General features: G+C 47.0%; 1 protein-coding gene across 1 annotated transcript in view; it reads left to right on the top strand.

The window, feature by feature from the left end:
* Positions 1–24,571, top strand: part of AFAP1L2 (actin filament associated protein 1 like 2) — a 49,165-nt gene extending 24,594 nt beyond the window's left edge. The window contains exons 6-20 of the mRNA XM_019555477.1: positions 1,619–1,702; positions 4,638–4,843; positions 5,832–6,011; positions 7,910–7,999; positions 9,153–9,237; positions 9,912–10,016; positions 10,546–10,757; positions 12,601–12,746; positions 12,995–13,106; positions 14,414–14,653; positions 14,737–14,920; positions 16,556–16,717; positions 17,660–17,853; positions 19,549–19,671; positions 21,696–24,571. Of these exons, the coding sequence (XP_019411022.1) occupies positions 1,619–1,702; positions 4,638–4,843; positions 5,832–6,011; positions 7,910–7,999; positions 9,153–9,237; positions 9,912–10,016; positions 10,546–10,757; positions 12,601–12,746; positions 12,995–13,106; positions 14,414–14,653; positions 14,737–14,920; positions 16,556–16,717; positions 17,660–17,853; positions 19,549–19,671; positions 21,696–21,722 (2,150 nt within the window). The 3' untranslated portion in view covers positions 21,723–24,571. The remainder of the gene's footprint in view (positions 1–1,618; positions 1,703–4,637; positions 4,844–5,831; positions 6,012–7,909; positions 8,000–9,152; positions 9,238–9,911; positions 10,017–10,545; positions 10,758–12,600; positions 12,747–12,994; positions 13,107–14,413; positions 14,654–14,736; positions 14,921–16,555; positions 16,718–17,659; positions 17,854–19,548; positions 19,672–21,695) is intronic.

Raw genomic sequence — 24,571 nt, forward strand, 5'->3', positions numbered from 1 at the left:
TTTTATTTTGTACGTAGGCCGAGATCCTGCAGTTGCATAGACCAGTGTAAAATCGCTGAAACTCTTTAACAGATCAGGCCAAGCTGCAAGATGCCGATTACACCCACAGAGTGAACTGGGGTAGGAATATGCAAGTTCTGGCGGATCCTGAATGCCAGCACTGCTACCCACTTCTTAAATGCTAAACCACTCCTCAGCAGGCCCCAGCTAGTACCTTTCCCTAGACGTTAATGAATAAGCTTGCATCATGATTAAGACTAGACACCGCAGCATGGTGACGTGGGAAGGAAAAGGCTAAGTTGCCAAAACACTCCATGGTCTGATGAGAGTCGTTTTCTGACGAGATGAGCTAGGAGGCAGCCACGGCAGGCAAATGAATAATCAATAAACTGATATGAGAGTGTCAGTGATAATATGCCATTAGCCAGGTATTAAACAACTGATGCAGGTGTGTGATCTTGTGGGCTAAAGCACAATGCTTGATTCAAAACTCAGCTCTGCCGTACCTTGATCCTGTCCTTTCAATCTTCCTAAGTTTGACCTTGTTTCTGCTGCTGATGTCTGTATTTTGCTGATAGCATCAATGGGTACAAGACTGGACCCTTGTCCATCAGAGTCCTCATCTGCAAAAAAAAAAAAAGGGGGGGTGGGGGTGATGTGTTACGGCTGAAGGGTCCCTGTGGAGCGTAGGGTGATGGATGCTGTCGATGGGCAGTATGCATATGCATGTGCATCTGTGCTGGGAGTAAGTAACCTCAGGTCGTTGGAATTTGTTTCCTGGAGAAATACGATAAGTGTGAACATAACCACTCTCACTGCCCTCTTCACCCAGTCCGTTCGAGCAGAGCGGTAGAGATTCAGGCAGTCTGGGGGCTATCTCTGACTGGCGCTCGGAATTGAAGCCACACACATCTCTCCGAACAGAGGGGTGCGGTAAAATAAAGCCCCAAAAAAAGCACACTAATAAAATGAGCACGATCATCCCCAGGAAGGAGACATCAAAGCAAACCCTCCAGATGGGCTGAGGAGATAGGAGAGTCATGTGGCGCTGGAGGTGGGAATCCAAAGCACTGTAACAAACCATGGATGAATGAATTAAAATGAACAAAACAGCCAGGATTGCTGGGGCACGGGGTCTGGCTTTCATCAGCGCTGTTTCTGCCTCTCTACTGGGAACTGTCGCCTTTCATTTTACATCTTCATTAATTTCTAGGATCCCCTTTTGCTTTTTGTCAGTGCTGAGCTGTGTTAAAGCCTTATCATTCTTCTCTGGTGCTGCATTTGCATAATTGAAAGCCCTGATAAGAGACTGAATGGAAATGCAGCTACCTATTGAATAATAATTACTGGGATTGAAACATTGCTTCTGCACCAGCTGATTTTAATTATGACTTTTAGTCTGAAAGGAACTTAAAAGGAAATGGGTTGAAAATTGGTGCTGGTCCTGTTGTTCCTGTCAGCATTTAAAGTTTTGCTCCTTCCATCTTGACACGGGAAGTTAGCAGCTGAAAGGCAAAGACTGGGAGCGTGGACTCAAATGCGAACAAGTCGCTGTTTTCTGTATTTGTTCATCTGTGGCTTTCTCTCTCTCTCTTTCTCTCTGCTTTGGACTCTGCAGGTCATTTCGGTAGGCCTGCTGCCTCTGGAACAAGGACAGGGTTACAAGTTACTGAGGGAGTAATTTATGCCACAATAACTCTGGGTACGGCATGCTTTCAAAGCCTGATGGTTTCTATTGACCATAGCTGTTGCAGAGATAATCATCCACCAAAACTATCTACCTACCTTGCATGAGCACTTTTCCATTCCCTGCATGGATGGGTAACCACCACCATTCACCATGTCAGCATCAAGGGGATGGCAGGGAAGCATGCAGAAGTTTGCAGTTTTTCATACTGGCAATGAAATCTCGTTGTCTCTCATCTATTTTGTCAGAAGTAGAGGGAATACAATGCCCATCAACCTTATTTTTTGGTCAGTCAGGCAAAACTCCAACCAGCTCCTCTTACAGACGTGGAGAAGTGCCCTGAAGGCCTGTGTGAACTTTTCAAAGAGGGGAAATTATGATATAATGAGTTATTAGTTTTCTGTGTAATTGTATTAATTAACTTGGTAAGAGGATGTTGGAAGAGCAGACACACAAAACACTATTGATCTAACGCAGGAAATATCAGGACACTTAAGACTGCTAGTGCCAGGCATCTTGTCCCCAGTCTCTAGGTATAACATCGGTGCAAAAAAAAAAAAAAAAAAAAGCAATGGCAAGACAGGGCAGATCCCTAAACTGGAGGAGCTTTTTGTCCAGACCAAGAATCAGGGGCTAAGAGTTGCAATGCTTTAGGTTTAATCTGCTCGCTTGCATCTCCTGGTAACTGCAAGCAAGCTAGTACCTCTGGCCCTGCCATCCAGCGGCAAAAGTCTGCAATAGCGTTTACGGCCCTGAGACGGTTGCACATCTGTCCATTCCTAATCCTGGTGTAATTTATATAAACTTAAATTATACCAAGGTATGCAAATGATGTTTAATACGTTTTGAGCCTTATATCATTGGCATTGGCAGATCAACAGAACCCTAAATTGTTAAAACAAAGAAATAGTTTTTTCAGAAGGACGGAAGCCACTTTCAAAATCCATCTTGAGACGGTCCCGAGAGAGAGAAGCGCTTCAGAGGGAGTTTGTCTTCCCAGGTCCAGGGAGTGGGAAGCCTTAGAGGGAAACAGCTCAATGTGATCAGCTTTTCCTGCAGGTTTGAAAGTGCCTCAGCTACGAAATGCCTTTGTTGTAAAGAAATGGTACTTTGCTGTAAGGAGACTGGTTGGTCTGATTCCCAGTGGCGTCACCCTGGAGAGGCAGACCTGCAGGGTCTGAGCCCCTGACCAGATCTTTGCTACGTAGCATTAGCTGGGGAAAATATATTGGCTCGGTGCGTGAATAAAACAGATTGCACACTTTAGCTAGCACAGCTATGCTGGTGTAGATTCAAGTCTGCTGACAGTAGTACTTTTGTGGGCTTAGTTGATGTCGAGGTGGTCATAAGCCTCTGCCCAGCAGCGCTGCACCGCGATGCTCGTCTAGTGCAAACACACCCGGTGTCGGACATGCTGGTGTTATCGCGGTTGATGCGCAGGAGATTGTGGCCGAAGGCTCAGTCTGTGTGTGGGGAAACATGCCGTTGGAAGAGTCTTTGGGAGCTACAGTCTTGCTGTTGAGTCATTTTTGTTTTAAAAATGAATAAATGTACCTTCCTCAAGGGCTCTTCCATGAAACACTCAGTGAAGTCTTTCAGCTGTTTTCTTTCTTTTGGGTTTTCCTCTCAACAGCGTCGATGATGCTAAGGTAACTTACAGGAGGTTTAGGTTGGATATTAGGAAAAACTTTCTCGCTAGGAGGGTGAGAATCAACACCCTTGGAGGTTCTTAAGGCCTGACTTGATAGAGCCCTGGCTGGGATGATCTAGTTGGGGCTGGTCCTGCTTTGAGCAGCGGGTAGGACTAGATGTGACCTCCTGACGTCCCTTCCAGCCCTAATCTTCAGTGATTCTGTGGTCCTATAACTGTAGATTTGCTTGGACATTGCAGCCCAAACCTCAAGGAGAGTAACACGACAGCAGAAGGAGCATTTGAGACCCCTAACAGGTGGCAGACCTCTCTTAGGGTCCACTTTTGACAGTGCCGCATGGGCACCGCTAATAATGATGCTTATTTGGTGGCTTGCAGATTTGATCTGTATCCGAAGCACCATAGGTGCGTGTTGCAATGAAGTCTTTTCATTGATTTCCGTGGATTTTGCCCCACTGACCGTCCGTCCTTCTCTTCTAAAAACCTCCATGATGTACAGTGCCTTAGCGCCAGACTGTATCGTCTGTCTTGGGTTGGATTTTCAAGCATGCTCCGCATCAGCCTCTGCTTGCATTTGAATGGTAAAACTCTACCAGACTTCAGTGGGAAGTGGCAAAAGCTGATATTGAGCATTTGTGGAAACCCCACCCCTTCTTAAGTGTGACGGGGACATTTGCCTGCGCTTGCCAACTCTACAAAACAGTTGCCTTTGTTAAAAGCTGCGGTTTATCACTAAGTGTTGCTACAGAAAGCTGGGCTGCCCAGGGCACCAACCTCCTGCCCTGCGCTGAACGCTGAGTAGACCCAGAACTGGGACAACAGCATGGCAGCTCAGGTGCAAGGAGCAGAGCCTGGCAAGCTTCATTTCGACATCTGATAATTAGGATGCAGGGGTGGATGTGTCAGGGGCTAAACGGAGGTTGCAGTTGCCTTGCAGGGTTTTGTTTTATAGCTGAGTAGGGGGAGAAAAAGCCCAGGAGCCATCCAAGGACATCCGAGGGATGTTTTTAAACTGGAGAGCAACTGGGGAGTGCCTTTTGCAAGTTGATGCACAAAACGCTGGAGGAACAATTTGGGCTAGAAGGAGAATGTGGGTCTTGGAGATGCAAATAGAGAAGGAAAATACCCTTAGGAAATTTTCAAGACACTTAGATGTAGTGCCTGATGCAGAGCCTCAGGGCTGCTTGTGACTACTGCATGCTACATGATGCGCTCACTTGCCTGATGTGAGCATGTGTGAAGCAAGCGGTAATTGCCACTGGGAAATGCATTTAGTGACCATCTTTGCCTTTGTTGCAGAAGATGGAGAAGCAGTTAGCAGCTCTTATGAATCCTACGATGAAGAAGAGAGCAGTAAAGGAAAGTCAGCGACCCACCAGTGGCCATCGCCTGAAGCCACCATTGAATTGATGAAGGATGCCCATATCTGCGCTTTCCTCTGGAGGAAGAAATGGCTGGGCCAGTGGGCCAAACAGCTCTGTGTCATTAAGGACACCAGATTGCTGGTAGGCAAACCTTTCGTTTTCTGCCTGTGATAGTTTATTTTTAGAGTGGGAGTGGGAAGGAGCCTCTCAATTCATTTTCAAGGGAGTCTTTAGTTCAGATGCTTTAAGATTACTCATCCAAGTGGAAATTCCTAAATATTTTCCATCAGTGATGCATCTCCATGGATTCAGGTGGGTGCGGGTGCTACCACATGCCGCTACATAGATCACAAAACGGAGGCGGTGCTTGCTGTTGAGGAAAATGATGCGAGGTATAATTTTCAAAAGCATCCAAGTGACTTAGAGGTCTAAGTCCCATTTTCAAAACTGAAGCCTTATGATGTTAGGATCCTAGAGCCAGATTTTCAAAGTTGTTTAAGTGGATGAAGATACAGATAGGCACCTAGTGGTATTTTCAAAAGTGTCTTAGCAGGTTAGGCACTCAACTCCTATTAATGTTGACCCACCTATGAATTGCAAACATGGCAGTTAACATATGCGGGCATCTTCAGGCACCTAAACTACTTTTGAAATTTGGCCACTGAAGCCCAGGTCCTCTAACATGCCTGCTGTGGCCTCGAGGCACTTTTGAAAATAAGGCTTTAGCTTCTTATCTGCTTTGGTGTTTTTGAAAATGTAGTGTGTGATTTACGGGTCTGAGAACCGTCATGTTAATCATGACTCCTCTGACGGCAAAACTGAACTCTGTAACAAGACAACAGTCACTTGCTGCAGCCTCTTGGGATGGAGCTTATAGCAAGATCTGGATGGATGTGTGTGTGTGTGTGTGTATATATATATATATATGTACATGGATGTATATAGTGTCAAACATCTGGACACTATAGCTTAAGCTGATTTAGACTTTTCCCCTGTATTCTGAATACCGTTTGCATTTGCTTCACTCGTCCTGAACTTTGAGACTAGGCTACAGGTGAGTTTATGCTGGCGGGGGAGAAGCAAAGGTTCATTTTTGACACCTTTTATACTCCTCTTGTCCTGCTTTCAGTGCTACAAAAGTTCCAAGGACCACAACCCGCAGCTAGATGTGAATTTGCTTGGCTGCACTGTCACACACAAGGAGAAGCAAGTGAGGAAGAAGGAGCACAAGCTGAAGATCATTCCCACGAATGCCGATGTCATTGTGCTGGGACTGCAGAGTAAGGACCAGGCTGAGCAGTGGCTCAGGGTGAGTGGAGCTGCCTCATGGTGCGTGACCCAAGGGTCTACACATCTTTCACTGCTCAGTGGCACAGTGGTGGCCAGTGTCTGGTTAGCCAGCAAATGGCCCATTGTAGTGGAGTGGGAACATTTCTCTTTGCTCTGTGCTGACCCTGCAGTCACCGTCTCGCTGGGTTTCAAATGTTGCCTGCCTTCCCTGCGCTCCCTCCTGCTTTGTTCGGACTGGGAGACATGCAGACTGTGCTAGGTCTTGCAGCTTTCTTGCGATGGAGACAGTGAAAGAGAAAATGCAGGACCTTAAAATTGTCAGGAGCAAGGAATGAGATGGCTCCTAGGGCTCTGTCCATAAAGAGCCTTTGAATTTCCTCAAGAAGGGCTGCACTTTTTCAAGCTGACCCACTTAGCATTGCACTGTGCTGATAGGGGGCTTGCCTATCTCCTTCCCGTAACTCTTGCTACCAGGCTGTCTATGATTTTCAGTGCCACCTGTCAGGCATTGCTCCTCTCATTCTCATGCAGCCAGTCCTGAGGAATGGGTGGTAGTGGAGCAGCAGGGAAAGGTGCCCGTACCATAGTCTGCAGTTGGGGACGTGGAAGAGATGACCAGTTAGGATAAAGAGCCTCTTAAGGGATCCCTTAGGATGTTTCATTCTTTGATAAAGCAAAAAGAGGGAGAGAGAAACTGTGATGGGAAGAAAAACAAAGGGCATTGGTCTGAGGCTACATCTCCCTTGTATGCTCCCGTGGGTTGAATGCTATACCACTCCCAAAGACAAATTCCTGCGGCTAAATCCCCACGTGCCCTGCTTGCAGAATACACCTCGTTCCCCCTGTTCCCACTTGCATTTGTCTCGTTCTCAGCTACAAACACACGTGTGCTCTGCATCGCTTACATTTCCAGGAGGCTGAGCTGCCTCCCTGTAGGCCCCCGCTGCCTTCTGTATGTCGGGAGATGGAGAACCTCCCTGGCCCAACCTTTCCTGCGAGAATAATGGAGGCCTTTCAGCAAGAGACCCTGAAACTCCCAGCTTCAGCCTAATTGAGCTTTAATGGCAAAAGCAAGAGAGAAGAGCACTTAATGCCTCTCTCTGTAACAATGTGTGGGAATGTTTTGTGGAGAAAGTTCTGAACATGAAATAGCCGCGCGCGGCCTGCACAGGAAACGTGGTCTTTGATTCAAACGGCAGCAGAACAATGAACCTTTACAAAGACCAGTGATTCACTCCAAGCCAGCTGAAGAACCTTGTTTACTTGCAGCCTTTCAGTCGGGATATGGAAGGGACCAGATCTTGCCCTCCGTTACACTCGTCCATACACCACTGAAACTACTTCAGTCACAATACGTGGAAATGAAGCTGGCCTTCTTCCCTGCAGGATTTTGGGCCGCTTTCACATATGGGCTGGTCCTTATTTTGGGTAAATCAGCGTAAATCATTTCAGTGGACTGATGCCAACTTACCCGTGCCCGGGTTAAGTCGGTGGTTTTGGCACCCAAGGTTTCACATAAACCGCATCTCTGAGTTTGCACTCCTTGATATGCTTTCAGTTGGGTCCAAACGAGTCCAAGACCTCCAAAAAGAGCGCTGTCAAAATAGCCACAATTTGCCATTCATATCAGCAGCCTCTGAAGTTGCAAATCGTTCCTCGTTTTGTTGTCAAGCACTGCCTCTGGGTCTGCTTGCACCGGGTCCCAGCTTCTCTTCTCTCCCTGTTCCTCCTTAGGGTCACTGGTTCCTGAGACTAGATGCACAAGCCCTTTGCCAAAGCTACCAAGTGAATTTTTGGGTGGCGGGGTGGTCTGCGGTGTGCGTTGTGTACCTCTGATTCTGCCCATCCTGGAAAAAGAGGAGCCTGGGTCAGTCTAACCAGACCTCACTCGCAGCTTTCTGCTTTCTCCTCCACCAGGTGATCCAGGAGACCAGCAGCCTTCAGTCTGAAGGAACTGCTGAAGGAAACCAGTACATCCCAGACTCCCAGCGCCTAAGCTACCCCAAGGTACATACAACCTGGTGTCATAAGCAGGGAGCCTGATTTTCTCCGAGTTCAAAAAATCCCCGATTTTCAGTTTTAAAAAAGTAACCTGAAATATACATTTTTTCCGTCATTCAAATGAAACACCACTAATGCATAGCTATATATAATGGCGTTTCATTTTCATCCTGGAAAAATGTGGATTTAAGGTTACTTTTTTTTTTTAAACCAAAAAGTGCGGGTTTTTTTTTTAAAGCAGAGAAAAGCAGGCTCCGCGGTCATTAGGCAGGAGACAGCAGCGCTTCAGACGTCTTCCTTTCCATCCCGCTCCTTTAAAAAAACAGCATGCAGAGTTCAAGTACAGTCACTGTATCTGGGAGGAAGGCGTCAGACTATGCTAGGACTATAAGCAAAGCACTTTTCTGATGAAAACACCATTCATGGAAACAACCTTAATTGTCCTTCACCTTCTTTAATTTTGTAGCCAGTAATTGTACTCAGTTGGTCTAATAAAAGAGATCACATCTAACCAAAGCTTGCCTGTATCCAGATATCCACCTGTACACTGAATGCTTTGCATCATGTCAGGTGCAGATTCAGACACTGAAGCACAACTCTGTCTCTGTTATAAAGATACTTTAAGACTCTTAAGAAATAGGAAGGCAAGGTGGAGAGGTCTATTTAATGGGGAGCAGGTCACCTACGTGTCAGGGCCCCATGCAGTAACAGTGGTGCCTGACTGGAGAACCAGCAGCCCCATGTAAACCCAGTAAGTGTTCAGACCTGAGCATAGCAGGAATGGGAGAAGTTGGCAGTGAATCTCATGATGACTTAATAAGAAAATTAAGAGGATTGAGGGAGCTACATGGTCCAAAAGACAGGATGTACTTCCAAAGTACAAAGCATTGGCTGGTTTCTCAGCTGACGATTTCAATAGAGGTATACTAGTTTATACTGGGTGAGGGACGGGACCTACCCATTAGTTACTATGCAAAACATCTCTGAGTATTCATTAATTCTTCTAATTTCTGATGTTGACTCCATAGTCCCTTCCTTCCTTGTCAGGGGCGGGGGTCTAAAGCACCGTCTGCCAGAAATGATATTTAGTGCCCAAGCTTGTGGTTAGTAACGTATCACCCTTAACCCTGTAGAGCTCATGTCTGATCCTTGCTGACAGGTGGAGTTATCCGAGAGGTATTCTGTGGCATCGGAGAGCGGGAGCAGCACAGACAGCCACCCAGAGCCTGCTGAAACAAAAGATGGTAAAATAAACTAATATTTTAACCTCAATAAAATGCTACAGACTGTCTTTCAGAGGTGTCGGTTGTAGCCGTGTTGGTCTAAGGACATAAGCAGACAAGATCCTTTGGGTAAATCTGATATCTTGTATTAGACCACATCAAATAGTTGGACGCTATTCTTTGCAAGCTTTCAGGTACAAATACCCTTCGTCAGGCTGAGGAACCATCTGCACCAGCCACCCACAGATGCTTCCTCGCCTGATGGAGGGTATGTGTACCCAAAAACTTGCAAAGAAGGATTTTCCCACCTATTTGAGTTGGTCTAATAAAAGATAACAGCCTATCTTTAGTATCTCGCTGGTGTGTTGCGAGGACAAATCCATTTTAAAAGATCGTGAGGGGTTTGGATGTTAACGGGGGCAAACAGAACTCCCAAAGGCGTCGCAGCGTGATCATGGCTGGTGCGTGCAGCCTGCGCGGTTTAGATGTTCGACCAAGAATAGGGGCCATCATTATGATAGGCTCATTTTAGATATTCACTGGTGGGCATTGTGGATCTAAAAAAATACAGCCACCACCAGCTGGCACGGTAATAGGATCGTATGTCCACTTCAAAGGCAGCTGTAGATATGTTCGCCTGTGAATCTTGAAAGCGTGGTGTGACTACTGCATGTTTCTTTCTTCGTTCTGACTAGTTAAGAAGAAGGGGACATCGGGACTGAAACTGAGCAACCTGATGAACCTTGGGAGAAAAAAATCCTGCTCACTGGAGAGTCCGGAGAGATCCCTGGAAACGTCCAGTAAGTGGCAGGCACGGTGTCTTATGATGTGAACAGAGCATACCAAAGATAGTGGTGCTTGAAGGCTGATTTGGGGGGTGTGGGGGAGACAGTGGGGTACAGTAGCCCCAGGAGACCACGTCACTGTGCTTTCCTTCCCCGAAATTGGCTTAGGATATTCAGCAAGAAATTTGTGTGTGGATAGTCAAGCTTTGAGCGGACAGGCCTCTACAGCTTTGGATAATCTCTGACCAAGGCTCCATGGCTGGTTTGCTGCTCTCACCCTAATCTGAACACCAAGGATCACATTTTTTACTAGGTTTCCACCTGTGGGAAAACCTAGCTTCAAACCTTTGGTGTTAACCTATACCTAGTAATCCTTCTTCCTTTTATACAGCAGTAAGCCGAGGACCGGCCTAAGAACCAAACGTATGTGAATTGAAATACTGGGCTAACGTAGAAGTCGCGAGTGTCGTTTTTATGCCTAGGTCCTGACGCAGCAAAGGACGGTGCTGCGCTGACATGTGCGTGCTTGCTTGCTTGCTTGCAGGTTATCTGAACGTGCTAGTGAACAGCCAGTGGAAGCCCTGCTGGTGTCAAGTGAAAGATGGTCACCTCCATCTCTACCAGGACAAGAACAGAAGCAAAAGTGCTCAGCAGCCCCTAAACTTGGCGGGCTGTGAAGTTGTTCCAGAGCCCAGCCCTGACCACCTCTACTCCTTCCGTGTCCTCCACAGTGGGGAAGAGCTAATCAAGTTAGAGGTAGGGTATCGACCTCCCCATCTGTGCTGCTCTAACCCATCCGCCAAGGATATCTTCTTTGCATGAGACTTCCCGCTGACCTGAGGCTTCAGGTCTCTTTACTTGCAGGACAGGTAGAAATGCTAACACTTTTAGGACTGCTGTTGACTAGAAACAAGGGGAGGGTTTCTTTATAGGATGAGGAACAGTGATAGGCATAGACAGATGACCTGTTTACACCAGTGTAATTGGTATAACACCGGTGTTAAAGAAATAACAGCTGAGGGGACTGATCTCAGACCAGGGGAATTTTGTCCAATCTACTGGAGGAAGTACCCCTGAAAGACTCAGGGAGAAAATAGCCTGGGTGTAAATTACACTGGTTTAGGTGTCATGTGTCTGCATCCATCCTGGATTAGCCATACTAAAGGCAAATAGGTTATTACCCGCAGGATAGTTATATATCTGTTCATTCCTGATAGCAGTGTCATTAGGATACAAAAAAGAAGTACTTTACACTGGGTCATGTGTATCTTTGGTTGGGATTAGTTGGCGTTGCTCCATTGACACGATACCCTTTTATACCAACTGAAGATCAGGCCCGCAAAGGGCACGTAAACCTACTTTCACTTGCCTGCATCCCAGATTGTTACTTTTCTAATCTTAGTTTTCTCTGACGACAGCATGGTTATAGTAGGAGGAGGACAACGTGAGCAATTTCCTGTATTTTCCTGCGGGTGGAATATTTATAGCCAAACAACGGGCTTGAAATGACTGCCACAGCGCCTGGAGGTGTTTTGTTTAGCTCCCGAATCACAGTCCGCCTGAGCTGTCCGGTGAATCCTGGCCAGCCCCTTTGCGCACAAGGCTAGTGGGTGCAAAAGCCAACAACAAGCTTGGAAAAACAGCAATAGCTGGCAGAGGCATGAAATGGCACTTCCTCAGAGTGCCACGCTCATGGCACAGGTGGATTACTTTGTGTCCAGGCAGCATTGGAAATTGTCCTATTTTAAAATGGGCAGAAGCTCAAAATACAGATCCCGTGTTTTCCCCCCCATGTAATTAAAACCTGTTTAATTCTAGGGCTGTAAAGAGCTGGTGATATTTGTTACCAGGCACCCTCCAAGGGTAACTGGTTTTGATTCACGTGGATTCACTTACCCTGAATTTTGTTTCGAGTTTGCTGTTTGAACCCCCCAGAATCGCAAAAAAAAAATGAAAAAAAACCCTTGCATGTTTCTGCCTGTTGCTGTATTTCACTTGGAAACCATTGACAATCATGAGTTCGCCATTAGAGAATTGCCCAGCCTGGAAATGGTGAATCCTCCAAAATATCAGGCAGTTAGTTTGTGTCAAGGGTTTTAGCTGTCTGCGATCAAGTATCTTAATCAGACCGAATGGAGACGAGATTTCAGTCCTATCCAAGTTCATTCAGCGTTTGAATCCCGTATCCTGATCCAGACTCATCCAAAACGACAAAGCTTGAACTTGGCACTTGCGAGACTAGATTTCATGGGGCAAAACTAGCAGTTTTGGAAATCTCACGACTGCCCTCTGCTGGCGAAGGGCTGAAAGTACAGCCATGCTAAAGCTGAATTAGATTCAGATTTCATCCCCTGTTTTAGGGTAGACCCCAAACCCTCAGTGCTGGCCTTGGCAAGGGGTTACATGAGGAGCAGCTTGCCAGAATATTTTGGTTTCAGATATAAAGGTTAAATCTGCCAGTTTAAATCTACGTGGCAAAGCCATTCGCTTTTATCACTGCAGATTCTGACAAGCGTACAGCCTAACGCACATCAAGCGCAAGTCCGGGTGCTCCCGAGAAGCAGGCCTTGGTAGTGACAGCAATCTGGTTTCTTTCTAGGCTAAGTCATCCGAGGAAATGGGCCATTGGCTGGGCCTCCTCTTATCAGAGTCAGACTCAAAAACGGACCCAGAAGATTTTACCTACGATTATGTTGATGCTGACCGGATTTCCTGCATCGTGAGTGCTGCAAAGAACTCCCTCTTGTAAGTAAACCCGGTCCCCGCAACTCCATCTTATGGGCAGCTGTAGTTGGTGGCTAACGGGTGCAAGCGTGGACCCTGGCCCCGAGCTGGAGGTTGGCAATCCTAGCCCTGTCTCGGGGAAGGACTTGTGAGAGCAGACTTTGGAGGGTGCAGCCCTCAGGGGTGGGCCTGGAAACTCCCTGAAGCGTGGATGGGAACACCTGGAGTCCCTGCAGCTTTTACAGCTGTGCCACCTTGGATGTTCGCAGCCTAATGCAGAGGAAGTACACGGAGCCGAACCCCTACATCGATAACCTGCCACAGGAAAGGGCACAGGAGGAGGAGCTGTACGATGACGTGGACCTGCTGGAGGTGATCACAGTAAGGTTTTACAGCCTCGCTAGCCTTCTGCTCCGGGGGCATTTTGAGTAGCCCTCTTTGCAGAGCAGCGGAGTGAGACTAGTTTTGAAAGCTGCAGGTGGTGATGAGCTCGTGCGACTCCGTGATGCTGTTCGTTTATGCATTGAGTATTTGAGACCATCCCTGGAGCACTTACCCTTAGATGATAAATTGCATTGAACCTTGTAGCCACGAGATGGCAGCCTCGGGGTTACAGCATGTGCTGCATGGCATGGGTATCTCGGGAGCAGCGCGATGGAGTATATCCGTGGTAAAGGACAAAGCCCCGTCTGTACAGCCAAGAAACACATTAGCCCTTTTTGCTCGTTCCTGCAGTGGCTGCTTTCAACCCACCCTGAGCCCACGTTGTCTAGACCAGTGGTCTCCAAACTTTTTTGATTGCGCACCCCTATCAGTAAAAAATTTTTGAGCACGCACCCCCACTATATGTATATGCATATAAATATACATCTAAATAGAAGTTCTAGTATTTTCTTCCCACACCCCAGTGGATCGTCTTGCGCTCCCCCTGGGGTGCACGCACCCCACTTGGGAGACCACTGGTCTAGAATACAGTTTGTACTTCTTGAGACACTGCCAGCGTTTCCTATTCCTAGATGCATAGTGTTGTATTTGGCTGAATCAGAAAGGGAATTTTGATTAAATGGGCCTCAAAGCAAGAAGCTTGTATCGCTTTGTGACTGCCTCTCCTGACTGTTAATTGCCTCTCCATCACGTTGTCACCTGCACATTTTAGTCAGCAGTGATTATATTTAGTTTGACATTACGGATGAGGATATTGAAGAGCAGCGGCCTGGCACTGAGCCCTCCAGGATGCCCACAGGAATACCCCCATTTGCTTGTGACACCTACCAACCAGCTCCCTGTTGTGAAGCCTTGGATTTTCCAGCAGGACAGAAATTTCCTCCACTAACTGCTTTGGGCATTTGAAAATCTCCCCATTCGTGCCTTAATTCAATTAAAGAGCACTACATTAAAATAATCAATGAAGGACACGATCCTCAAAAGCAACAGAGTTGTAAAGTGAACGCAGGGGAAGCTCAACACCTAAACACCTTTTAAAATTTGGTGCTTTGGCACATAGGTTGGTTTTCAGTGAGGCTTGAAAGGCCAAGTGATTTTCTGCTTCTGGGTTACTGAAGCACTGATGAAAAATTCACTCCCAGTCACCCAAAGCAACGCTGTAACTTCCTCGAGTCCATGCCTGCCTTTCTGTATGCACCAGGGTTTCGCTGCATTGTTCTCATATTATGTATTCTCTTCTGCAGGAAGAAATATCCCAAAGCGAAAGCAAATGTGAAGGAGACCAAGACAGGGTGTACCTAGACCTCATGCCGACGAGGTCTTTCCTGCACAGCGTTGCCAAGAAAGAGACGGAGGCTTCGCCTCTAAGTTCTCCACTGCTGGGGAGGGCTAGCAATAAGACCACGGCAGACAACGCGACAGACCCATCCTCAGCAGCTAAGGAAGCAGAGCCCTGTCAAAAGCTGGCGGATGCCCCTGACCAGGTGCTTTCATGGCCCCCGTGACGGTCGTCATCAGCTGATTTTAAAAACAATTTATTCTGAAGCATTTTTTCCCCCCTCAGCAGAAACCTCAGGAGAAGACGGAGCCAGAAGAGCCAGTGCCCCGGACAACCACTGTCAAAATCCAAATGCAACAGCAGAAAATCGCCTTCCCTCAGAGCAGTCTTGAGATCACAGCTGCCACCACAATCCTGGGCAGCCCGCCTGCTCCGAAGGAGAAGGTAGACCGTGCCAAGGTGACGAGCGCAGGTGGGTCATGTCGCCGTAGGACTACCTAGCCACAGGGAATGGCAGGAAGGGGCACAACTTCCAACGTTAACCCACCTTCCAGTGATGGAACTTTTCTGCAGAATTAACCACTTTAGCTGATCTTAAGGTTTTTTTTTTTCTTTCCCTGTCTATTTAAGCTTGTAGTGGTGGAAACGAACCTTGCAAAGCACTGAAAGGCCCTTCAGTCATTCTTCAGTCATTTCAGCCAGGGCCTAGCCTTTTTCCACTGATGCTTAGCAAAGTTTTTGTCCACTGGGAGACCTCCACTAAGGCTTGGAAAGACCCAAGGCATGACAGGAGGTGAAAGAGAGAATCCAGTGTGCATGCTGGTGGGTTTTAGAAACAATGTCAACCTGGGCCACTTCTGTAAAATGGGCTTGCAGTAGAGGCCTGTTGCAGTTGTCAATAATTTATTTGCCTCCGGACTGAAAGCCTTGACAAGAGACTAATAATAGGAAGGCATGCCCTTGTAGACTCCAAATTAACACTCTTGCTTAGTGGAGGCTGAAGGGAGGATACAAAGTTAGGTTAGGTTTGCATTCAGAATCTCCCGCATCCAAATTAAGCATGGCAAGAATAAAGGAGAAGAGCAGTAGGCAACATCTCTGAGTCACAGGGATGACTTCCCCATAAGGGATTATAGGAGGAGGCTGGGGAACATTGTGGTATGATGATAAACCGCAGTACTTGGGTAAGTCTGTTTTGGAAGAGATCCTGGATACACTGCTGGACCCTGAGAACATGCGCCGTCCCCGTGGGCCTTGAGGAGGAGGCTCTGGATAAGGACTTGTAAAACAAGACACTAGAGAGATGTTTGAGATGCAGAAAACACAGCATGTCTGATGCTGAGGGAATGGTTGGATGTCTTGAAATGTGTCGGAGCTTTTCTTTTGACTGTAACCAAACCGAGGGCCCTTTATGATACTTGTATTAGTCCTCAAGCTGTTCCTGTAGTTTAAAAATGCTTTTGTTATAGCAAGGCCAGGCAAAAGGGGTGCTTTGACTTTGCAGCCGCTGCTCCGACTGAAGGATAGCGTGAACTAGTGAGCTCAGAGCCCGGTAACAGTTTTGACTGTAGCAGGACAAAGCTTAGCACAGGCTGCAAACCATGCCCGAGAAGGGAGGTGAGGAAGGTCAAGAGGAGGATGACAAGAAAACTGAATGGTGGTTACTGAGTAAACAGGAGATTTCCTCTCCCCGTTAGGAAAAGGGGCTGAATGAGGTGAGGAGCTTGGTTTAGCAAGGTAGGGCTGATATTCAGGGAAGGGCTTTCATGCATCAGAAGCAGCCTGGAGACACCAGTTAAGACAGCCGGATGAAAGAGGTTGAAAGGAGTTTAATATGGGAAGAGACATAACACGTTGTTGAACCTGGCTCTGGCCCTCGCAGCCTTTGACCTCTCTGCCTCTGCTCCTGCCATAGATAAAATGGGGACAAGAGTGATATTAGTTACAGGCCTGGCGCTCCCTGTGAGGTCTAAGGCATCTGGTTTTAGGCTCCTGGAGCAGTTTGATTTGGGTTTCCCTGCTCTACCAAAGACCTGCCAGCTTTCCTGTCCCTTGACTGACCACTGTGCCTTGGCTCAGCTTGACTGTGTTCGTGTGTTTGAAGCAGCGGTGGAAACCAAACTGGGCAAGAACAGGACCGAGGCCGAGGTGAAGCGCTACACTGAAGAAAAAGAGCGCCTGGAGAAAGAAAAAGAAGACATCCGTTCTCAGCTGACCCAGCTCCGGAAACAGAAACGGGAACTGAAGGAGACTTTAGCTAGCTGCACAGGTAGGATATCAGGAAAGCTCCTGCTCAGAGGCACAAGGGCCAGAAGTGTCCTGATGCAGACCAAGCAGCAATGGGCTAGGACACCCGTGTAAGACTGGGAAGGCATCCTGTGGGAGCTGGGAGACTCAGCCTAGTCTGCAACATCCTGTGTAACCATGGGCAAGTCCCTTAGACCCAAACCCTGAAGGGTTTTTAGATGTCCGACTCCCAGTGAAACAAATGAGTTGGGCACCATTAGGAAGCTGGCCCTTAGTCTCTCTGGTCCTCTGTTCCCCAGCTGAGGTTATCTTTATGATAGACCTGTGCGATAGGGCAATGCCCTACACATCTGAAAGCTTGTGAATGCTCACGTACTATATATAGTAAGGGGACCGACCCATGGAAGTGCAATAGTTATCTTAAAAGTTCACATAGGTAAAGTTTACAGTCTGAACTGAACCACGTGATGGAGACTGGAAGGGTGGACAAGGGAGACACCACGGGTTTTGTGTTGTAGGGGCAACATTTAGCAATATGTTTTGCTCGCTTGCTATGCGCTTGACCTGTGAGGAGGGACTCGGTGTCTTCTCCCTGGAGCTGGCCACCCGAGGGAGACGTAACCACATGCACATTCAGCCACTATATGCTAGATGCATGTGACTATAGAGTAATATGTGATTTATAACTCCTTCTTCCACTTCAGTAACTCACACAAGTCCTTTCATTTCCTATACCGGTCCCCCCAATCCCAGCACACTGAGTTATTGAAGAACAGTTGCCCACATCTTCCTATACCAGCACCTTGTTTGAGCAGAGGTGTAGAAATCATGCTTGATTAGTCTTTCTTCTCTTCTTCTGCCCAATAAACAGAACAGCTGATTCTTGAACAATGACTTGGGCATAGGGCAGCTCTGAGCACTGTAGTGCCAGCTGATCAGCTGGTGTGTGTTATTCCCTCTGCAGATAAGAGCGTGCTGGCTACCACAGAGGAGAAGCTGAAGGAGATCAAGGAGGCATGCAAAAGGAAAGAGAGCAGGAGGGTGGACCTGGAACTGAGCCTTATGGAAGTGAAAGAAAACCTGAAGAAAGTAGAGTCTGGCCCAGTGACACTTGGCACAGCCGTGGACACCACGCACCTGGAGAACGCGGCCCCCAAGGTACGTGCGCTGCTCTGTAGCCGTTTCCTGGCAGAGCTTTATCTTGGAGACCAGTTCTGGCTCTGGGAACAGGAGTTCATTGCACCTTCCCTCCACAACTAGAGTTGGACTCAAAACCTAGAGTCCAGATCACAACACCCCAAAATTTTAAAAACATCTGGATAAGACGAGGAAGGGCACTTGTCTGGGATCCGGGAGACCAAATTGCTGTGACACAGATTTCCTGTTGAAGCTTGGACCCAAATCTTCATGCAGCATTTAGGGGCTTAATTCCCACCGAAGTCAAATCGTGCTGTTGAAGGGTCTAGGCCCGTCTGCTGGTACCTGTTACCTTTCTGTATAACCTGAGTAGAGAGAGGTAGTTAGCCATGCATAAGCATTCGTAGTCAATGAGTTATTTTGTCAGGTGCTATGAAATGACTTGAAGAGACCAGTAGTACTAAATAGAAAGGAATAAAGTAATTTAAATACAAAGGATAGGCAAAGGGGAAGAAGGGACAGCCAAGACGGAGATTTAACTCACTAAGGAACATACAGATTATAAAAACTAATCCAGGTAAGGGGAGAAGACTCCAGAAACTCGGTTGTGACCCTATTTAATGCAGTCCAGGCTGTGGACAGCATCTTGTTCTACAGTTCTGCATTCAAGTTGGATTTTAAAGTTTTGTTATTTCAGAACAGCTCCTCTGAGGCTAGTGATGGACTCGCCAAGGAGGTTCAAATATTCTGCCACAGGCTTGTGTCTTTTCTGTGTCAAATCAGCGTCCATTCATTCTTACGTGCAGGGATTGTCCCGTGTGAAAAGTAGAGGGGCACTGTAAGCAAGTATATGACATTGGTAGAGGAGCTGGTGAATGAACTGTTATAATCTGTGTTTTTGGGCCAGTGATATGGGCTCTCTTGATGAGGGGCCACAGCTAAGTGTGGAGCAAGGCCCTAGTGCCTTTTATAACCTTCACGGATTATCTTTATAACCTTCGTGGATTATAACCTTCATGGATCACCGGATTAACTGCGTTGTTTATCTCTTTCTAGCTTTTCAAACCACCTTCTTCTCTATCAGGAGTGGGGTCTCCTAGCCCTTCCCTATCCTTTGTATGCAGATGACTTTATTCCTTTCTATTCAGTACTCCTACTCTGTAAATTCATTCATAGCATCTGGTGCAGTACTGACTGTCACCAATGAAAGCTTTTGAATGAGTTAGTCTTTACGGTGCCTCCCTGCCCTGCCTGCCATCTATAACATGGATTAGCTTACGTTGCAGAAGTGTTAAGGATAGGCACAGATTGGGAGCCAGATAAATACCTTAGCTCCAAATTTTGCCATCTGGGTCCATCTCTTCTCATGTTGGTCCATATTCAAGGCTAGAACAGAAGTGGAGTAGCCGGTAGGCTGATGTGATGAGCATAGATATTACAGACCAAAACGACCTCTTTGGTCACTGATACTTAACTGTGAAGAATTAAAGTCCCACAGAGCCAAAATACAAGATGCTTCTTGAGCGTGGTTGTAATGCTGGTGTCAGGCCATTGCAGGCCAAACTCAGCATCATTGCTGTGTTGCTACCTCAGCACAAATGAGCTTTAAAATGCTCTGCTAAACATTATGGTATTTTCAAGGATTGCTAATGAAGTGTCAAAAATGTGGCAAAATCAAATCTTCAGCTCCTCAGTTACTTATCATTGTGACTGCAGGTAAAACTTGCCAGCCCAGCAAGCAGCGCGGACAACTCCCCAGTTAACTCAGCAACAGCTTTAAAGAACAGGCCGCTCTCCGTCATGGTAACAGGAAAAGGCACAGTTCTACAGAAAGCTAAGGTAAAGTGCGGTTTATCATGGTCTCTCAAAATAAACTCCTGGGAACCGATGCGTATCCTCAGCTATTTTGTACTTGTCAAGTCATCAGACTGCACTTTTCTTCGCCTTTCCTTTCCAAGTCCTTTGCTTTTCAGCTCTCCTCCTCAGTGCTGGAGGACAGTGATTGTTTTGTGTTAATAACTGACCTGGGAATGGCAGGAATGAGACCCTCTCTTCATTTTTGGTCCGTTGTTCAAAGCTGATTAACCTGACTTGTAGCTTTGATTACCTTGGCAGGCGTCTTCACCTGGAACAGGTCTAACTGCAAGTTAATTTCTGTCCTGTGGTTTTTAGAAATCTCAACATTTACACAACCAAATTTCAACTAAGCAGCGCTGTCATACTGAAGGCAGCTTGAATGAATGAGTCAAACATTACACACAAACCACTTAACTGAACCTGCAGTAATTCACACTCTGCTAAGGAGGGTGACAGGATACACACCAGCTTCACCGCGAGGGGGAGTAGGCAGACGGGGCTGGTAGATATGATAGGAGGGACAGGACAGGAGCTGATCTGGTTTACTTTCAGCAGGGCTCTTGATGCACAGGATGACCTTGGGAAAGTAGTGTCACCTTTTTTTGGTTTCCTGTAAAAGCCTGGGTAGTGATACTTGGCAACTTTTTTTAAACACTTGGCTATTTATGACTGAGAAGTAGCTTCAAACACTTGCAGTATTTATGTACTTTATTTTCATTAGTATCTAGTGATTTTGGAAATCAGGCTTAAGGTACTTTAATGGATCCTAGTTTTCAGAGGTGGGTGCACGCTGCAGTTGCAGGTCAGGTCTCTCAAGGTGCTACATGAGCTAATCAGTCCCAAACCGAAGTGCACAAGTGTACTAGACACTTGTGAAACTTCAGGCCTGTACCCATAATGGGAATCTGCAAGCTTTGACGAGTAGGAAAACATTGTCTCAGTGCAGGAAGCTTGTAGACTTCCCTTCCTAATCCTGTATTTGACACCCCATCAATCAAAGGGAGGTCCAGGCAAGCCAAGCTATTTTGGCACTTAGAAATACCAGCTTTTTTAGCCAGTGGTGCACAAGGGAGTGGCGTGGCCGGCATCACATGCAAGCCATTTTTGGCTCCCTGGCCTGAAGCATTAGGCATGTGTCCTCTCCTGGCTTGGTCAAAGTCTTGAGCTGCTCTTAGTCCATAGCTCCAGAGTCCATAGTTCTGCCACCATCCTGTCCTGGCATGGACGTATGGATAAAATGGGCAAATGAGACTATGCCCCGAGTGGAAATGGGCTGAGCCTTCCTCAGCTCTTTCCTCAAACATATTTCACTTGATTGTCTACTGTGGTTTTCCTTTCAAGAGGAAGATGTTTCCACTCTTCTTAGTGTCTGTGACATTGCCACCTTCCCTGCAAGTAAAGTGCTGTGGACTATAGCAGGTGGACAGAAGTAGCAAAGGAGAAGTTTCAAATGGCCAGCTGGACAAATGCACAAGCCCTTGGAAATGTGCAAAAGGTGGCTGAAGCGCTTCAAAACAAAACCTCTTTAAATGCCACTTCTGTCCGCACCCATAGTTAGTGCCATCACTATACACCCTTAGCAGAGGGAGCTTGGGGGGGAAAAAAAAATAAAAAAAATCAAAGAATCATAGAAAATTAGGGTTGGAAGGGACCCTAGGAGGTCATCTAGTCCCCTACAGGACCAGCCCCAACAAGTCCATCCCAGCCAAGGCTTGTCTAGCCAGGTCTTAAAAGCTTCCAAGGATGCAGCTTCCACTGCCTCTCTGGATAACCCATTTCAGTGTTTTACTACCTTCCTTGTGAGAGAGTTTTTCCTGCATCTCTAACCTAAACTTCCCTTGTTTAGGGAAGTTGCTCCTTGTTCTGTCATCTGCCACCACCAAGAACAGTGCTATAGGTGGATGGTGATGACTGCACTATATTGAGGCTCATGCTATTTGATTCCTTTCTGCAGCGCTCAGTACAGAGGTGTCTCTTCTCCATAACTTATTTTTGTTCTTTGGCAGGAATGGGAGAAGAAAGGCACTAGTTAGAAAAGGCATGTCTTCAAGAATGGACTAAAAAAGACTAGACTCGCCAACGCTTGGACATCAGCATTCAACCATCTGTAGGTAGAGGCCGGGCTAGAAAGGCTAAAATACCCACCGATGCCTCCACCCCGTGCCATTGGCTCCGAAGAAATGATGGAGTTGGACAGTCTCCCTTACCATCCTAATTCAAAATGGTCCTGCTTTTTCCAGCCAAGTCCTATTGTGTAGCTAAGAGAATAACACAAGCGGCACCCTTGCGTCATACTCCTAACCTGACCAATGTACACAAGAATGTTACTGTACATATGGATGTTTTGTGTGTTTCTACTCTGAAGTTTTATCATTTGTCTTAAGGTTTCTATATTAGCAATGGCTCCATTACTGGTGGAATCTGAGTGGAGACCTATTGCTCTTGTTGCTTACACACCAGGATCCCCAACTTTCTGCAGCGGACTTGTACCAGATCACCAGACAAAAGCCGACTTGTCTCAACCTGTTGCCAGCTGCTGCCCGTGGTCTTGTCTGCACTAAAGCTGAGTTTCTCTAGACAAATGAAAAGTTGAGAAGCCCAAACGCTACTGAGTGAAATGTGTGCAACCAAATTGGAAGCAAGCAGCAGCCCTCCCCAGAGACCCGGCACGGCGACTCACCATCAGGTTGAGATGGACAGCTAAGGGGATCAACTTGCACTTATCCCAAGACTCGTACTCAAGCCCTTGTCTCTAACTGGGAATGAGCATGGTCAAAGTGAAGATAATCAAGACTTTCCTCCTGTTTTTGGCCAGCAGGAACCTGGTACCCAGAAAGATCCCCTAAAGCTGCCGAAAGCAAGTTGGACTCATTTTCCTTCATAAAGATTTTGAGCTTCTTCAGAGAGACAAACTGAGGAGGGTAGTTGTCACTTCAGTTTTACCTGCGAGGGCTTGAAGCAGAGATGGGTCTGCACACCGTCAGGCGAGACAACTTCAAGATCTAGATCCATCTTTCACAGATGACCATTTCAAGAGCTCAGTTCCTCCTCCCAAGATGTGAACGCTCTTTGCTGGTTTGGAGATTTTGGTCCAACTCTGAATGGCTTTTCTGGCACGTCTTTAGAGAGAAATGGCTTACAAGAGCTTATGGTCCAGTCACATTTGTGACATCATTTTAACTTGTTTCTCTCTCTCTCACACACACACACTTTCAGGGAAGGTAGAGAAAAAACTTAGCAGCAGACAGACTGCAGGCCATCTCTCTGGCACTGAAGTTTACACAGCATCCCTTTCTTTTTTGCTGAAACAGTAGCACTGCAATAGCTAAGGGGTTTAGGATTTTTTTTTTTTATAGCTACTGAATTAACCCGAGTGAAACCCTGGTCTGCAGACTAGGTTGCATGCACAGTCTTTCTACTATTGATTGACGCGGCTCTTCTACAGTGATAGCAGTGAAACGACATTCAGATAACTCACCTCTGGGAGAAAAGGGAGCTCCAGGGCCAGGCCTGCTCTCCTCCCCTGGCGTCCTTCAGCCCCACCAGACTGGAAGTCTGCTTCGCTAGCCCAGCTGGCTCTGATGGTCTCAGCCTTGCTCTGGCACCACAGAGGCTAAAGCAGTGGCGATAATGCATGTTAGCTTTTCCCTGGACTCACCCTTCCCGCAGACTGCCATGCCAGGGCAGCTCCCAGGGCCAGTCAGGAGGCACAGGGCTGTTTTAGAGAAAGCCCTGGTGCTCCACAGTTGGGGGCCAGCCCTGCCCTCTCCCGCCCCCCTACCACAACACGCTCCAAGAGGGGCCTGACAAAGAGCAGGACGTCTCCCCATGAGAGGACATATTCTGGACTTCAGCACTCTGCCTTATTAGCCAGCTCTGCCATGGTCAGAGGGGCAATTAAGGACAGACGAAACCTTATTTCACTCGTTCACTCCTGCTTTTAAATAGGTGCTTAAGAGGCTTTTTTGGACCGAGGCATACAGGCTGCCTGGAAAAGGTGTTCCAAGGAGTGGCAGGTTAGAGGAAAATGGGAACAATGATCCTTTTTTGCTGTCTTATGCCAACCCTGCAGCTCCACAAGCCATCAGGCAGTACGTGCCCACAGGCTGAGATCCTCACCACAAAATGCCATGGAGCGGTACTACGTTTGCAGCTTCCACACGAGCAGCCCTAGCACAGATCCTGGGGTTGAGTGGCAAAGTCTAGAGAGAGCATTTAGGCACGTCCTTCCTGTTCTTGAAAGTTTCCCTTAAGCAGCTGGATGAATTGGAGCTTCAGAAAGCAAGGGCATCTTGCCACTGGTCTCCGATAAGAAACTAATACGAGAAACAGATCCCATGCACTAGCTGCACCATGAAGGGCTTCTTTTCCCCCCCAGAGCTCCCCCAGAGTGGGTCGGCATCCCCACCCAACTCATTTCTATCCACCATGCATTTCCAGCCTCTCTATACCTTTGCTGTAACAACCAACCTCAACTCTACAGCTTGGATGTGGAAGGGTTGTCAGTCATTTCATACTCTGCTCCCCACACAGAAAACGAAAGAACCCCCCAAGCCATCTTTCTGACATCTGGGAGGAAACAGCGCCACGAACTGTAGACAGAAATGGAAAAACCTTGCTCAATACTTTACTCCATGGCCCAGGGCAATATAGATCACACCTGTTGGTCCATCTATGTGTGTAGCTATAGTACATCTGATCATCTTATCGTGGGACTGAGAACAGTACGAGTCCAGACCCACATCCATATTACAGCAACATGTTAAAATAGTATCTCTGTTGTCCCACTGTCTTCCTAATTCAAGGCCATTCTCCTTTGTCATAACTGTGACCCGTCAAGTGGCTTTCGAGGGGTTTATAATAAAACATTGAGTATATTAAA

This window comes from Crocodylus porosus, unplaced genomic scaffold, assembly GCF_001723895.1.
Source record: "Crocodylus porosus isolate Cpor-Errol unplaced genomic scaffold, CroPor_comp1, whole genome shotgun sequence".
Classification (NCBI taxonomy): Eukaryota; Metazoa; Chordata; order Crocodylia; family Crocodylidae; genus Crocodylus; species Crocodylus porosus.